Source organism: Puma concolor, chromosome B3 (genome assembly GCF_028749965.1).
Source record: "Puma concolor isolate L17-30 chromosome B3, mPumCon1.1.hap2, whole genome shotgun sequence".
NCBI classification, from domain to species: Eukaryota; Metazoa; Chordata; class Mammalia; order Carnivora; family Felidae; genus Puma; species Puma concolor.
This window is the reverse complement of record NC_141672.1, coordinates 61,848,760-61,867,004: the sequence shown is the minus strand read 5'-3', so window position 1 is coordinate 61,867,004 and position 18,245 is coordinate 61,848,760. Positions and strand designations below refer to the sequence as shown.

Genomic DNA, 18,245 nt, shown 5'->3' with positions numbered 1-18,245 from the left:
GTAGGTTCCATGCTGTCAGTGCAGACCCTTATGTGGGGCTTGAATTCATGAACAGTGAGATCATGACCTGAGCCGAGATAATGATTCGGTCGCTTAATGGACTGAGCCACCGAGGTGCCTCTTCACCCAGTTTTTTTTAATTAGATTTTTTTTGTGTGTGTGTTGAATTGTATAAGTTCTTTATATGTTTTGGTATTAGCCCCTTATCAAATATATAATTTGCAAATATTTTCTCCCATTCAATAGGTTGCCTTTTCATTTTGTTGATGCTTTCCTGTGCTGAGCAAAAGCTTTTTATTTTGAGGTAGTCCTAATAATTTATTTTTGCTTTAATTTCCCTTGTCTTAGGAGACATATCTAGGAAAATGTTACTGTAGGGCTTACATTTAGATCTTTTTCCATTTTGAGTTTATTTTTGTGTATGGTGTTAGAAAGTGGTCCAGTTTTCCCCAGCATCGTTTATTGAAGAGACTTTCCTCCATTGTACATTCCTGCTTCCTTTGCCATAGATTAATTGGCTGTGTATGTGTGGGTTTATTTCTGGGCTCTCTATTCTGTTCTACTGAGCCATGTGTCATACTGTTTTGATTACTCCAGCTTTGTAGTATATTTTGAAATCAGGAATTGTGACACCTTCAGCTTTGTTCTTTTTTCTCAAGATTTCTTTGGCTATTCAGGCTCTTTACTGGTTTCATACAAGTTTTAGTATTATTTCTTCAAGTTCTGTGAAAAATGCTGTTGGTATTTTGGTAGGGATTGCACTGAATTATTGCTTTGGGGAATATGGACATTTTAACGATATTAATTCTTCCAATCCATGACCATGAAATATCTTTTTATTTGTTTGTGTCATCTTCAATATCTTTAATCAGTATTTTATAGTTTTCAGAGTACATATCTTTCACCTCCTTGGTTAAGTTTATTCCTAGGTAAGTATTTTATTATTTTTGATACAATCGTAAATGAAATTATTTTCTTAATATCTCTTTCTGCTACTTTGTTATTAGTGTATAGAAACTCAACCAATTTCTGGGTGTTAATTTTGTATCATGCAACTCTACTGAATCCATTTATTCTAGTAGTTTTTTTGGTGGAGTCTTTATGGAGGAAATTGAATTCTTAATTTAAAAAAATCTCCTCTCAACCCTCTGGAAAACATTTCAGCAATCTTTTTTTTTTTTTTTTTTTTTTTAACTGAACATGCAACTACCAGTCAGCAATAAAAAGGAATGAACTCTTAATGTATGCAACTATAAGGAGGAATCTTCAGAGAATTATGCTAAAAAAAGCATTTTTAAAAGATTACATACCTTATGGTTTCCTTACATAACATTCTTGAAGTAACAAAATTATAAGAATGGAAGACAGATTAGTGGTATCTAGGGTTTAAGCATGGGGGGTGGGATGAGTGTGTCTATAAAAGGACAACATGAGGGATCCTGTGGTAATGAAAATGTTCTGTATCTTGACTGTATTAATGTTAATATTTGCTTGTGATATTGTACTATAGTCTTGCAAGATGTTACCTTTGAGGGAAACTAGTATGGACGGGATCTCTCATTATTTAATATTTCTTAAAACTGCATGTGAATCTATAATTATCTCAAAAATAAAGAAGTTCAATAAAAAATTGTGATTGTTAGACCACAACAAAGCAATTAAACTTAGTTATTAATATTGAATGATAATTTGTGTAGCTGAAAGGGAATGTATTAAATGATAATTCCTACAGCTAAAAATTTTTGTCGCAAATGAAAGCAGAAACCATATCGATGACTTTTTCATACCTTGATACATTAAAATCTATTGGTTTTTTGTACTTGCAATGTATTTTTTTTTACCCATTTGTTATTTTGTAACATTGTACCTTGGTTATTTGGAAAATATTGTTCATCAAGTTATGTAGATCTTCAAAAGTTGATACATTTCACTATAATATCAAAATACCGTATTTTTAATATTATCAGAAAAAGGTTTTAGCATTGTGTTAGAAGGTGGAGGAGGGACAGCAAAGTATCGTCCAGACTGAGAAGGCACTTTATGACTGAAAAAGGAAGCAAACCACTCCATACCATTTATAGTTTTATTCAGGGTAACTTACTGACAAGGGGGATTGGGCAGACAAACTACTCAGGTACTATGCAGCTATTCTCTGTCCAATCTGGACCCTAATCTTTAGCTTTTATAGAGTGAGGGGCATTGTGGTGAGGTTAAAAGGTAGTTATCAAAAGTGGTGGCATCTGTGCACCAGTCAGCTTTACTGGTTACCAAAAGCGGAGCCTTCTGTGAACCACTTTAAGGAAGATCAGAATGAGCCTTCCCACATTCCTGTCAGTGTATACATCAACCTCCATGGGGTCTGCCATGTGGCACTGAGGGGGGTCATTGCACAGGCATGGACAAGGTGGAGGGCCAAAGATGGAGTCTTCTACATTGGGAACCTGACAGGCTCATGGTGAGGGGCACAAATTTTCCAAAATTCTAATTTTGGCTAAATGCTTAAATTGTTTCATTGGCACAGACACTATAAGTGGTTTTATTTGAAATGACAGGATTTCTTCATTTAGTTTCAAGAAAATGCTTGCCACATATCCAAGTCTGAATGACCAGTTTGATGTGTGTCTTGTCAAAGTGAAAATGGTGACAGGTTCAGTTCACAACTCTAACAATAGCACGTGTTTTTCCTCAAATCCACCATTCTGCGGCCACCGAAACACTTTATGTGTAATTTTCATTTAGTCACATTGATGTGTGCTTACAAAATAAAGATGTGTTCTTAACAATTTTTCCTGCCTTCTGGTGTGCAATTTTCAAGGTGCTGCTGCCTTGATTCATGGTAAGGTGCCATCAGTTTTACTCAATGTTTTTGTTTTTTTTTTGTTTTGTTTTTTTTGTTTTTTGTTTTTGCACCATCAGTGCAAATTTCAACACAGAGAAGAAGGCAAGTAGCCTCTTAATATTATTGAGGAAATAGTTTTCAGGTGTGGAAAGGTATTGACAAGGTCTTGAAAAGACCCTCGAAAAGATCTTGAGCTCTTCAGAGTCTCAGACCACATTTTGAAAAGTCTCGTTCATCCTTATGTTTCACTTCTCTGAAGCTTGACTCATCCCTGGGAACTAATTTGCATGTCTCTCTCCCTTAGTGAACAGAATATTCTGACCTTGGCTCTTCAGTGTGAACAGGAGTTATTGTATGGGGTTGTAATGTACATACTAACCACAGGGGCTGTGCAGGTGCTATTACACTAAATCAGCCTGGTTGCTTAATAGTAATTTACTTTGCTGTGCAATCCCTGTCTTCCTGTTGAGTACTAGCAGCCACCAACCCTGTCACTTCTAACTATTTTCCTAGCTCTTCTCTTAGAAAGTTCTGAGCATTGAAGGGGAAATCAGTTTACCATGATGAGTGTTTCTTTACCAGTTTAATTTGATAAATTCTCTCCTGAAGGTGCACCTGTGCTTTTCCTTAATAGCAAAGTGCTGTTGCTTGGTGATAGATTTTCCTCTCTTCCCTCTTTGAGTGTCATATCTTGCTTACTTCTAGGGGAATAATTTTATTCTGGATGCTTAAGCTGCTGGAAGTCTATCTACTACACAGAAGGAATTACTGTATTGTATGTATCCTATCATTTGAATGCCTGAAATCTTCTTAATTTCTAGTTGATCTTTGGAAGAAGAGTTGTCAGATGATTTTGGAAGATTTTATTCATCTTTTAGCAAGGACTTCCTGGTTTTAGGTCTGTACAGCGCAAAGTGACATAATGTGCCCAGCAAAACAGAGGATGAGTGAGATAGAAACTTAATTTTGAATTCCTATGGCGGACAAATTAACCTGGCACCTGCAAAATCTGCTTTTCTCTACTCGGTTGGTATAGGAAATGCAATCAAGTATATGGAGTAGTTGAAGTATATCTGACTGGAAATAAAGTGGTCAAGACTCAGTGTCACCTTATAATTGTGGATCTTTATGTACTGTGTTTGGGTCTTTAAAAGGTCTGTGTAGGGGCGCCTGGGTGGCGCAGTCTGTTAAGCGTCCGACTTCAGCCAGGTCACGATCTCGCGGTCCATGAGTTCGAGCCCCGCGTCGGGCTCTGGGCTGATGGCTCAGAGCCTGGAGCCTGTTTCCGATTCTGTGTCTCCCTCTCTCTCTGCCCCTCCCCCGTTCATGCTCTGTCTCTCTCTGTCCCAAAAATAAATAAACATTGAAAAAAAAAAATAAAAAAAATAAAAGGTCTGTGTAACACCCACCCTGTAGGAGATATCACTATTAAGGTTTCACAGTCAATGCTGCAGTGATGCTTGCAAGTTGATGCTCTAACATTATTTGAGGTTATTTTTCTGGTGAAAAATCTTCTTTGGGAAAATGAATAGTCCAATTAAGTATTATTAAAAGTCAATGGAAACATTAAAGAAAACATAATCACCAATAATACCATGCAAACAGCTATTTATTTTTAAAAATCTTACCACATTTTCTTCAAGGTTTTGTCATGAATGTCTGATTAATTTTTATGCCTCCAACTATTTTTTGAGATAAATTTTTTTGTTTGATTTAATATTTAATTATTTATTTATAATAAACTTTATTTTGTAGAATTGTTTCAGAGTACAGAAAAGTTGCAAAGACGGTATGGAGGTTTCCCACATATTACACATCCTGTTTCCCCCATTATTAATACGATAATAGTGGGTTAATAGTGGCCCCAAAGAAATATGTCCAAGGCCTAACCCACAATACCTGTGAATGTGACCTTGTTTGGAAATAGGATCTTTGCAAATATAATTCAGAATCTTGGGGTGAATTCTGGATTTAGGGTGGCCCTAAATCCAATAGGACAGGGTCGTTATAAGAGGAAAATGCCTTTGATCACACAGACACACAGGAAGGCCATTTGACGGTAGAGGTAGAGATTGGAAGGATGCATCTGCAAGCTAAGAAATGCCCGGGACTGATGGCAACCACCAGAAGTTCGGAAGAGGCAAGGAAGGATTCTTCCCAAGAGCCTTCCAAGGGAGCCTGGAAAATACCCACACCTTGATTTTGGACTTCTAGTCTTCAGAACAGTGAGAGAACACATTTCTGTTACTCTAAACCACCAGTGGTAATTTGTTAGGGCAGCGTCAGCAAACTAATACAGCTTACAGTTCCATGAACTAGTATTTATACATTGTTATTAACTAAGGCCCATATTTTATTCAGACTTCTTTAGTTTTTATGTAATGTTAATTCTCTGTTCCAGGATCCCATCCAGGATACCTCAGTGTATTTAGTTGTCATATTTGTTAGTTTGCTCTTGGCTGTGGCAGTTTCTAAGATTTTGGGGGAGTAGTAGTCAGGTATTTTGTAGAATGTCCCCCCATTGGGATTTGCCTGGTGTGATTTTGGAAGGAAGACAACCAAGGGAAAGCACCATTTTGATTACAACATATCAAAGGTGCGTATTATCAACATGTGTTATGACTGTTGATGTTAGTCTTAATCATCTGAGGTAGTGTTTGTCAAGTTTCTTCATTGTATAGTTTCTCTTTTCCCCCATTTTCATACCATACTCTTTGGGAGGAAGTCACTTATGTTCAGCTCACACTTTACGAATGTGGAGTTGTGCTCTATCTCCTGGAGGCCAGAGCATAATAAAAAAATTAATTTGTAGTTGTGCAGATTTGTCTTTTCTTCTCATTTATTTATTCATTCAATTATTTATATAGTATGAGTCATGGATATTTATGTTGCACTTTGAGTTATACTCCAATACTACTTTATTATTATTATTAATATTAATATTTTGCTAAAACATTTTGAGCATTGGTTATTGAGAGTTCCTTCGGTTGGCTCCTATGTCCCTTCAACACCATCCCCCATTACCGTGGGATTTTTTTATAACACTTAAAAACATTTGTTTTTAGTGTTTGTTTATTTTTGACAGAGAGAGACACACACAGCATGAATGGGAGAGGGGCAGAGAGAGAGGGAGACACAGAATCTGAAGCAGGCCCCAGGCTCTGAGCTGTCAGCACAGAGTCTGACATGGGGCTCAAACTCACAGACCGTGAGATCATGACCTGAGCTGAAGTCGGACGCTCAACCAACTGAGCCACGCAAAAGCCCCAACACTTTTTAAAAAGGCTCATCTTATATATTTCCTGTCCCAGACCACAGAATCAGCCATTTCTTTTTTTTTTTAATGTTTATTTATTTATTTTTGAGAGAGAGAGAGAGAAAGTGAGAAAGCAAGAAAGCACAAGAGAGGGAGAGGCAGAGATAGAGGGAGAGAGAGAATCCCAAACAGGCTTGGTGCTATCTGTGCAGAGCCCAGTGTAGGCCTCGATCTCACAAACTGCGATATCATGACCTGAGCCAAAATCAAGTGTCAGATGCTTAACCAGCTAAGCCACCCAGGCACCCGAAGAAACAGCCATTTCAACAAGAAGCCCCAATTCCCTTTATTGCAGAACGTAATTAGAAACCAACAGCTAGACATTAGGTGTGCTTGTTGCTACTGGGGCATTATTGCTTCCAGGCCTTCTTAGCTGACACAGTAAGGAAATATGTACTAACTCCTATAAATATGTCTGTATGTAACCTGTGTCTAAATTAAGCTAAACATGGGGTCATACTGATGTCTCCAACTTGAATCTATTACGTGATCATTCTAACCTCCTCCCTTGCTTCTCTTTAAACTCCCAACCAACAGTGACAACCCTGGCTGCTACCATCTTCCATCCATTCACTTAACTGTTCAACTTCAGTGTAGACGTATTAGAATTATTATCCCATATTCCTGGCGGATACAACTTCATCAACTTAAGTAGTGTTATATACAATTTATTTTGTCTTTATTTTTATAAACTATACTCATTTCCAAAGTTACTAAGGTCAGCAACTTTTTTCCCAAGCCCCTTCAGTGAGGTTGTTTCATACATTTATAATACAGTTAGATTGTTTTTTTGTTATATTCTGCATTCCATCCTGGGATTCCCCTTGATTTCCTAAATTATTTTTTTCTTTATTTTTTTTTCTTTTCTTTTCCCTTTTCCTTTCCTTTCCTTTCCTTTCCTTTCCTTTCCTTTCCTTTCCTTTCCTTTCCTTTCCTTTCCTTTCCTTTCCTTTCCTTTCCTTTCCTTTCCTTTCCTTTCCTTTCCTCTTTTCTTACCTTTTCTTTTTTTTGAGAGAGAGAGAGAGAGAGAGAATCCTAAGCAGGTTCCACACTTAGCACAAAGACCAAATTGGAGCTCAATCCCATGAACCGTGAGATCATGACCTGAGCTGAAATCAAGAGTCGTTGCTTAATTGACTGAGCCACCCATGCTCCCCCCTAAATAATTTTTTTAAAATTTCTGTACACAAAGGTTCACTGTTTGTGCTCTAAAGTTCAGTGGGTTTTGACAAATGCATCATGTTATATAGCCACATTTCCAGTATCATGCAGGATAGTTTCACCTCCCTAAAAATTCACCTATGCCTGATTCAGTTTTATTCAAACTTGAAAAAGTTTGAATAAACAAACAAATATAGAAACCAAACTAACATACAACTGGTGACACTTTATCAAGAATTTGTTTTAACTTTTTGTCGTACTTGTTTCATATTTTTTTAAATAAAATAAATTAAAAAAATAATAAGTCATTTTGCACTTCTTTCTAATTTCATTTCTCTTCATCCTAACCCAACAGCAGTTACTGTTATAATTGCAGTCTTTCTAGTTCATGATTTTATACTTTATTAGATATATATGTGACACTAAATAATAAATACTATGGTTCTGTGTGGTCTAGACACTTTTACGTAAATGACACTTTCTAAAAGATGCTTATTTTGCTGTCAATACTGTGCTCCTAAGATCCATCTGTGGTTTATAATTTTTGGGCTTGAATGGCCTTATAGTGTTATGTGAATATGCCATATTTTATTAATTTGTTTTTCTATTAATGGACATTTAGATTGGGTTTTCTTTTTTGCTATTTCATATGCTGCATGAACATCCCTGTACATGTCTTTTCATGCACATGTGTAAGAATTTTCTTAGAGTATACAGTGGGAAGTGAAATTGCTGGGTAATGTGGCATGTGCATTTTCTATTTTACTAGAAACGGCTGGTTTGTCTCCATTGTGGTTCTACTAGTTTTCCCACATCGTTGACATTTGTTGGAATTGCCAACTCTACATTTCTGCTAATCTGGTGGGTGTGAAAAGTTGCCCTTCCCAGACGTTCAGTGGTTATGGAACCAATCAACTCACTATCTGGGCAACTAGGAACACATTTGACAGAAGTTTGGGTCTTTACACTAGAGATCATTTGCTGGTTTTTACTAACCTTTCATTTTATTTCCAAAGGTGTCTGCTTATCCAGGATGTACGAAGTTGTTTTGGAATCCAACTTCACCCAAATTCTCTGTTCCAGTATCTGTTATGAAGGAAATTCTATATCCAAAATATGAGGTAACACACTGAATGACTTTTCTCTCTTTTTTCGGTTGTTTAATAATTAAATTGTATAATTGATTATGACATTAAATTTTACTGGACAGTTGCTCTGTAAATTGTCAGACAACTGTTGCCATAATTAAGACTGATTGGATGGTCTTATAGTGTTGTACTTATCCATGTCACTCTAACCAGTCAATAAGATTATTCTGCTTTTTTTTAATGTTTATTTATTTATTTTTTTAAATTTTTTTTTCAACGTTTATTTATTTTTGGGACAGAGAGAGACAGAGCATGAACGGGGAAGGGGCAGAGAGAGAGGGAGACACAGAATCGGAAACAGGCTCCAGGCTCCGAGCCATCAGCCCAGAGCCTGACGCGGGGCTCGAACTCACGGACCGCGAGATCGTGACCTGGCTGAAGTCGGACGCTTAACCGACTGCGCCACCCAGGCGCCCCTAATGTTTATTTATTTTTGAGAGAGAGAGTACAGGCTGGGGAGGGACAGAGAGGGAGACAGAAGACCTGAAGCTGGTTCTGTGCTGACAGCAGACAGTGCAATGCAGGGCTCAAACTCTCAAACCGTGAGATGACCTGAGCGAAGTCAGAGGCTTAATTGACTGAGCCACCCAGGAGTCCCTATTCTGTTTTCTTTTTGAATAAATATTTTATTCGACCAAGTTTCCAAGATATAGAACTACTTGGGTTGTTTAAAAGATCTTCATGTCATTTTCATTTACTTTTTAAAGTGTACTTTTAGGGGCTCCTGGGTGGCTCAGTCGGTTAAGCGTCCGACTTTCAGCTCAGGTCACGATCTCGCGGTCTGTGAGTTCGAGCCCCGCATCGGGCTCTGGGCTGATGGCTCAGAGCCTGGAGCCTGCTTCCGATTCTGTGTCTCCCTCTCTTTCTGCCCCTCCCCCGTTCATGCTCTGTCTCTGTCTCAAAAATAAATAAACGTTAAAAAAATTTTTTTTAAAGTGTACTTTTAGTTAATTTAATGCCACCCAATACAGTTCTCTTTTCTCTTCTTCCCTTAAAGAGTGTTTGTTTGCTCTCACAGTATGTTATACTGATTATTTTATTTTATTATTTTTTTTTCAACGTTTATTTTTATTTTTGGGACAGAGAGAGACAGAGCATGAACGGGGGGGGGGGATGCAGAGAGAGAGGGAGACACAGAATCGGAAACAGGCTCCAGGCTCTGAGCCATCAGCCCAGAGCCTGACGCGGGGCTCGAACTCACGGACCGCGAGATCGTGACCTGGCTGAAGTCGGACGCTTAACCAACTGTGCCACCCAGGCGCCCCAATATACTGATTATTTTAAAAGTTAGAAAAGTCAAGAGAAGAAAGCCCAATGCAACTATTATTCTTCTCCCTCAAGACAATTACTACTTGTTTTTTGGTCCATTTTCTTTCATTCTCAAAAATCCTTCATCTTCCTTCTTTTCTTCTACTTTTCTCCCCTTTTCTCCTTTCTTTTTGTTTTTTTCCTTTTAAAACAATTCTGTGATTAACATTATTGTGCTTAAATTTTTAATAGTATTTAGGATTATTTTATTTGCATGGTATTTGGGGCAGCTTACTAAAACTCAGATCATGATAAAACAAAAAATTGAAGAAATCATAGGGAGAGCATAAGAAGGGTATATTACCCTTCTTGTGTAATAGAGGTAAAATTAAATAAAAAATTCTGTCCACACATGATGTTGCATGAAATAGAATAATCAGTTTACCACTTAGCTTCCCTGCAACCAAGACAGGGATGGAATTGCATTCATATTGGATCTATTCTGAATGTTAATATTGAAACATCTTTACATGTTTTAGATTACTTGGTTAAATATTATGTTGAATTCTGTAAGGCAATACTTTCTTTTTAATGTATACTCATGGTGAAATATGTATGAAATGTCTTTTTTTCTTTGTTGCATTCTCCCATCAGGTTTATTCTTGCTTCATGAAGTTAATTGGGTAGGAATTCATTTTTTAAAAAATATTCTGAAACTGATATAGCATAAAATAATCTAGAAAATTTGGAAGAACTCAGTGGAAACATCTGAACCATTTGGGAAAGTAATTGTTTGACAATTATAATTTTTTCTTTTCTATAATATTATACTGTATATTAACTAACTGGAATATAAATAAAAACAAAAAAAAAAGAAAAGTCCTATGCTTATTATCTCATTGAAACTACACTGAATATAATATGCTTTCAAGTAACACCTTCCTTAATTAAGATGTGTTTACAAACATGTATAAAAGAATATTGGAATAAATGTGTGCTTAAGTCATTGAAAACAGAGAAGTTTTTCTTTTCTAATTTTTGGGTTGTTCACTTTTTTTTATTCATTTTAATTTATTTTTTATCTTAATTCCAGTATAGTTAACACACAGGGTTTTATTAGTTTCAAGTGTAAAATATAGTGATTTAACAATTCTGTACATTACCCAGTGCTCATTATGATAAGTGTACTCTTTAATCCCCATCACCTATTTCACCCATCCCCCCACGTACCTCCCCTCTGGTAACCATCAGTTTGTTCTCTATAGCTAAGAGTCTGTTTCTTGGTTTCTCTCTCTCTTTTTCCCTTTGTTTGTTTTATTTCTTAAATTGTACATATGAGTGGAAGAACATGGTATTTGTCTTTCTTTGACCGACTTATTTCACTTAGCATTATGCTCTGTAGCTCCATTCTTGTTGTTGCAAGTGGCGAGATTTTGTTCTTTTTTATGGCTGTGTAATATTCCATTGTATATATATATACCACTTCTTCTTTATCCATCCGTCAATGGACACTTGGGCTTTTTCTGTAAATTGGCTATTGTAGATAATCCTGCACTAAACATAGAGGTTCATATATTTTTCTGAATTAGTGTTTTCATATTCTTAAGTCCAGTAGTGGAATTACTGGATCATATTGTAATTCTGTTTTCAATTTTTTAAAAGTAATGTCTACACCCACTGGGGGCTCAAACTCACTATGCCAAGATCAAGCGTTTTCTGCTATACCAACTGAGCCAGCCAGGCATGCCTCTCTTTTTAGTTTTTTGAGAAACCTCCATACTGTTTTCCATAGTGACTGCACCAGTTTGCATACACTCCAATAGTGCACAAGGGTTCCTTGTTCTTGGGTTGTTCAATGATAAGTATTTTTTCTTGAGTCATTTCGTTCTTACAGAAAGCCAACTGTTTGATTGAGATGTATAAATTATATGTGGCGTATGAATATGCTGTCTCTTCAGGGTTAATCTTTATTTCTTTTTTTTAAATGTTTATTTATTTTGAGAGACACAAGGAGAGAGGGAGTAGAGAGGGGGAAGAGACAGAGAATCCCAAGAAGGCTTCACACCCAGCACAGAGCTCATGGCTGTGAGATCATAACCTGAGCCCAAATCAAGTAGGACGCTTAACCGTTTCTTTCTTTCTTTCTTTTTTTTAATTTTTTAAATGTTTATTTATTTTTGACAGAGAGAGAGAGAGAGAGAGAGAGAGAGAGAGCATGAGCAGGGGAGGGGCAGAGAGAGAGGGAGACACAGAATCTGAAGCAGGCTCCAGGCTCTGAGCTGTCAGCACAGAGCCCAATGTGGGGCTCGAACTCACAGACCGTGAGATCATGACCTGAGCCGAAGTCAGTTGCTCAACTGACTGAGCCACCCAGGCACCCCTATGCTTAACCATTTCTAATGGTTAATCTTTATTTCTAATGTTGCATCACTTTCTTTCCCATTCCTAATCATATTTTTGAGAATTTTTTCTTTCTAAAAATATTTTTTAAATGAGTTTATTTTATCTTTTCTCATTTGTTTTCTTTTTTTTTTTTTTTTAATTTTTCTTAACGTTTATTTATTTTTGAGACAGAGAGAGACAGAGCATGAACGGGGGAGGGTCAGAGAGAGAGGGAGACACAGAATCTGAAACAGGCTCCAGGCTCTGAGCAGTCAGCACAGATCCCGATGCAGGGCTCAAACTCACAGACAGTGAGATCATGACCTGAGCCGAAGTCAGACGCTTAACTGACTGAGCCACCCAGGCGCCCCATTCTCATTTGTTTTCAATTACAAATGCTTTAGTCTCTACTTCTCAAATTACTATACTCACACCAGTATCAAATCATACCTTTAATTTTTTTTTTTTTTTTTAGCAAGGTTTATAGTACAGGATCCCCTAGCTGTTAGATTTTTCTGGCCTGTAAGTCAGAAAAATAAGTTCAACCTATCACCTTTGACTGAAAACACTTCCAGATTAATTCAATTTTTGCCGCTCTGAATTTTTATATTCAGAAGTATATTCTTCATATACTTCTATTTTTGAAAATTTTTTGGTTGTTGGCTTCCTGCTTTCTATAGAAGGTTGACATTTCTATTTGGGCATTTTTCTAATTTCTTGCGTTGATTTATAATTGAATGAATATCTTTATCTTTCTTAAGTAATATAAGTACTTCATGAATTTTCTTCTATGTAAGATTTTGATCTCATAAATTTTTATAGTGTGTTCATTTATTTTCTAAATAATTTGTATTGCCATTTTCATTATGTTTTTGATACATGATTTATGTGGGAAAGTGTTTTTAGAACTGTTCTGACTTGGCATTATTTTAATTTTATTCTTTATCCTTATTAACATAGTAAAATATATTCTTTAGAATATCAGTGTCTTGGAATTTATTGGTATTTGCTTGGTGGTATCCTACATATCCCAATATTGTCTATTAATTCAATGGTATTCTAAGTTGTGACCATTTTGTGGCAGCACTAAGCAGAGCACAGGCTTTCCAATACATCTTGGATTTGAATGCCACTCACTTCCTGGATAATCTTTAGTTTCCACAAGTCTCGTTTTTGTTTTTTTGTTTTTTGTTTTTTGTTTTTTTTGTTTTGTTTTTTGTATGTAAAGTGGTGTTCTGAGAATTTAATGAGAGGTTGTAGCATATTGCCTAATGAAAAGTCAGTGCTCAGTTAACAATAGATATAGTTGTTACATTGTTATATTAGTCCTTTCTTCTGTGGCATATTTCTTTTACTCGATTTAAAAAACACTCTTGAGGATTTTTTATTGCAGTTGTTTTAATCTATTTCTTCATGTGTTACCAGTAGTTTTTATTTACTTTTTGCAATTAGAAGCTGTTTTATCTTTATTATGAATTTAGCAATGTTTTACCTTTCTTATGAATTCTGTCTCATCAATTTTAAATGGTCTACTTTGGCTTTTTTAATGCTGGAATTCTACTGTAATATGGCCATCCCTGTGTTCTTTTCTGTTTGTATTCAGGAGTATTTTCATTTTAATCCTTGTTTTTTTTTTTTTTTTTTTTTTTTAAATTTTTGCTTTGTTTCAGACGAACCACGTAAGTAGCATATGGTTAATTTGGTCTTGCTGGTATTATTATTGTTGTTACTCTGTGGTTTCTGTCTTTTAAAAATCTTCTATCTTGTTTTTTTTTTTTGTTAAACCACCATTGTTTCCTTTAGCAATATTATTGTTTTTTGCTGTTCTGAGTAACAAGGCCAATTAAAATTATTTAAGAACTTGCACGATAGTGGGTGAATACTTTCGTGCAGAAAAAAGTCAAATGATACAGCTGTGTATGGCAAAAAGGTCACTCCCCACCTTGAATGCTGTTCTTTCCTGGATCTCTTCTCTCTGAAGTTAACAATTATAAACTACATTGTGTGTATCCTTTCAAACACGTTCATTTTCATTTATGTAATGCAAATATATGCAAATTAATGTTTTTCCGTGTGTGGAATCACATAATCTATATTCTTCATCTTGATTATTTTGCTTAAAACATGCTTCTGTTGATTCTCATTTATTGAGTATTTACTATGAGCCAGACACTGTGCCAGGCACCTCTCCTGTATTATTTCATTTGACCTTCCTATGAACCCAAAGAGAAAGGTACTAATTATGTCTTCATTCAAAAAAATATCCCTCCTTTCCCATCTGTTCCCTTACCCTTTTCCTTACCTCTTTCTGGTGCTGATAGCTACTAACCCCGTTTAGAAGGGCATATTAATTATCCATTGCTGCAGATCAAATTATCCCAAAATGTAGCAGCTTAAAACGACCAACTATTACTATCTCACACAGTTTCTGAGGGTCTGGAATCCACTGTTTCTGGCCTAACTGGAAGGTTCTGGCTCAAGATCTGTCATGTTGTTTGAGTGAGGATCTCAGCTGAGGCTGCATCAAAAAAACAAAAGCAAAAACAAAAACAAAACACAAAAACCAAAAACCAAAACAAAGACAACCCCTTCCCTACAAACCACACTTGCACATATATCTTTGTAAATTTTTCTATTTGGAATTCCCAAAGTATATGTATAATTTAAATCTTGGAAGATTGATGTGTATATTTGCATTTCCTTAAGTGTAGTCTAAACTTTTAATTTATTTCAGAAGATAATATTTTGGGGGAAATATGTGATGGATGAGCTAAAACAAGAAAGTTCATAACATAAAGGATACAAAAGATCGCCTTAATGTAAAATATTGGTAAATATTAATTTGCAAAAATAGGCATGGCATCCATGAAAATGTGATGCTTACATCTCCTTCAAGAGAATCCATTGACATAAGCATACATGACCGCCAGCCTCCAGCTGCTGTCCTGTAGATCCATCAGGGCATTTGCACCAAGGCCATTTTTCCTCTGGGCTGCTCCTAGCCAGTGGCTGAACACAAGGGGTTGGCTAGTGTTGACCCCATTCCTGCTTGATGGAGGGTTGTTTTCACAGGAAGCGTTGGCTCCAGAACTTTCCATCTGCCTGGCTCAGAACTGCTCTGTGATCTGAGGCTCTTGCTACTCACTTCTTCCTCTCTCTTCCTCTTTCACAGGTGTCAGACTGCATCATGGTCTGAAGGCTTCTTACTGCTCCCTCTCTTTGTGTCTTCCACTGGTCGTATCTGCTTCTAACTGAACTAACACAGCTGGGAGGTAATAGGAATACTATGTAATATTACTGCAATATACTGTAATGAGTACAAACACAAACTCTGTGTTTATAAAGGAGGGGGATGTATTTTTCTGTCTTTGTATTTAGAAAATGTGAATAGAAGGAATTGAGAGTAGGCAGAATTGTTGGAACAGAAGTAAGAATTGTAGCAAGATTGGTTTGTAACCAGGACTGGTTACAACTGGTGATGATGGAGTAACCTGTTAGAAAGGTGGTCCAAAAGCAAATCAGTGCTGGTGGTTGTTCACACCAATTGACTAGAAGAAAAAGGATCCAGGAGGACTTTCTGACACAAAAAGATGGCCTAGGACACTTTCCATACATCACAACTGGAATCACACCTTTGTTCAAAGAATCCTTGTTCCTTTGAATGGGAAATGGTATTTAGATACAAAGGTCTGTGTGCCCTACTTTTTAAAGGTGTATTTAACATGTTTATATATATATTATGATTACTGATATTTTTGTTTTATCCTACCATATACTTTGTGTTTTTTATTGACTCTACCTTTATTTCTTCTTTTATTCCTTTTCCTAAATTTATCTTTTTGTTAATTTTTTTTTAAAAAGTCAGTGGTCTGGATATAATATATTCTGGTTTTATTTTTACTTCTTCTATTTCAAAAAATTGTGTTTTATCATCCCTATTTTGGAAGTAAGTGTACTGTTTCTTATTCTTATGGTGATTTCCCTCGACAGACATCTTTAACTTATCAAGATCTGATGTTGATCAATACTTTTATACTCTTCCAGGAAAATTCAGTGACTTTAAAACCTTTCAATTCCATTTACCCCCTTTTGACTTAGTATGTTTTTACTTTGATATATTATTAGATATTTATCTTCTAAAACCCTCAAAACATTGTTATTAATATTTTATAAAATGTAATTATCTCTCTCTTCTTTTCTCTTTTCTTTCCTTTTCTTTCTTTCTTTCTTTCTTTCTTTCTTTCTTTCTTTCTTTCTTTCTTTCTTTCTTTCTTCCTTCCTTCCTTCCTTCCTTCCTTCCTTCCTTCCTTCCTTCCTTCCTTCCTTTCTTTTTTTTTCTCTCTCTAGTATCTCAGATCTTTCTGTCTGGCATCATTCTACCTTTTGCCTAAAATATATCCTTTAGAATTTGCTTTAAGGCAAGTGGGAGTTCCATAGTTGGTGAAAATCTTGTTTTTTCTTTGTTTCAAATGTCTTTATATTAGCTCATTGTTGAGAGAGATTATACTTGGGTATGATGTATTTTGCAGATATATTCTTTTAGTACACTAATGATGTTCTACTATTTTCTGGCATCCACTATTGCTGTTGAGAAATGGGTCTTAAATGTGAATTTTTTGAGGATGATCAACTCCTTGCTTCCTCCCGAAGTGGCTACTTTTAAGTTTTTCTCTTTTTTCCCCCCTATTTTCAATATGGTGTGTCTAGGGGCAGATTTCTTTTTATTTATGCTTTGGAATCTCTGGGATTTTTGAATGCATATTTTGATGTCTTTCATCAACTATGGAGAATTTTTAGTTATGACTTCTTCAAATGTTGCCTCTGTCCATTCTTTCTTTCATTTTCTGGGATTTTAATCATACATATTAGCTTCTTTTTTTTTTTTTTTCTCTTGATGCTGGATTCTGGGTAATTTCCCTTCTGGTCTATCTTATAGTTCAAGTTCATAAATTCTTTCTTCAGTTGTGTCTAAGATACTGTTAAACTTGTTTACTGTATTTTTAAATTTGGTTTTGTGTTTTTCTTTTTAGAATATTTATTTTTTTCCCAAATCTGTTATGTTCTAGTGTTTTATTTCTTTGTGTACCTATCTTTAAATGTTTATTATTGTATTTAAAATGTTATTTTTAGGAAACGTTTGAGACTAACAATGGCATTTCTTTTCTCCAGAGAAACTTCTTGTCAGAAGTTAGCCCTCAGAAATAGTTTTAGTCTAAAGTTGAGGCTTGAATTTCTTTGACCACCCTTGTGATGGAACTGAGGCTGAAAGTCTACACAAAGGTTACTTACTACCATTCTTTTTTGAAAAAGAGGTTTAAAATTTTTATTTTATTTTGGGGCGCCTGGGTGGCTCAGTCAGTTAAGCGTCCGACTTCGGCTCAGGTCACGATCTCGCAGCCCGTGAGTTCGAGCCCCGCGTCAGGCTCTGTGCTGACAGCTCAGAGCCTGGAGCCTGTTTCAGATTCTGTGTCTCCCTCTCCCTCTGACCCTCCCCCGTTCATGCTCTGTCTCTCTCTGTCTCAAAAATAAATAAACGTTAAAAAAAAAAATTAAAAAAAAACCTTTTATTTTATTTTATTTTAGTAGGCTCCATGCCCAATGTGAGGTTTGAACTCAGGACCCTGAGATCAAGAGTCACATTCTCTACTGACTGAGCCCGCCGGGCACCCATGCTTCTTTTCACTTTAAATCTGAGCATGTAGCATCTCCTGTAGCCTTGGATACTTGTATATTTTGTATATGTACAATATTATACAGTGTATTACATTTGTGTATAAATAAATAAATAATCTATAAATAAATCAAGTTCCATAACTTAGGTAAGTTCTGGGTTTCAATTTCTATCACCCTTGCCCCAAGAATTCGTCAATCTGTAACTCAGACTTGCAGCTGCTTTGGCAAGTATCATAACAAAAGCATCTTGAATACTGGGCTTACTTTTCCAGGTTCTTGCCTTTTCTTAGATTTTGGCCCAGTATCTGTTCATCATCATGTTAGCTTTTTGATGCTTTGAAGATTGTGTTTTTCATACTACAAGTAGCTTTCTTAGTTTTCCTCAGCAGAATTATCTAGCCTGCCATAATTAGAAGCAGACTCATAATTGACTTTTCAGATAGCAAAACTGTTTCCATTTCTATCTGCATCCCAGCTA

General features: G+C 36.0%; 1 protein-coding gene across 2 annotated transcripts in view; it reads left to right on the top strand.

Moving 5' to 3' along the window:
* Positions 1-18,245, top strand: part of TTC6 (tetratricopeptide repeat domain 6) — a 204,452-nt gene that overhangs the window by 102,712 nt on the left and 83,495 nt on the right. For both annotated transcript variants that reach the window (XM_086709888.1, XM_086709887.1), the window contains exon 8: positions 8,333-8,437. In XM_086709888.1, the coding sequence (XP_086566014.1) occupies positions 8,333-8,437 (105 nt within the window). The remainder of the gene's footprint in view (positions 1-8,332; positions 8,438-18,245) is intronic.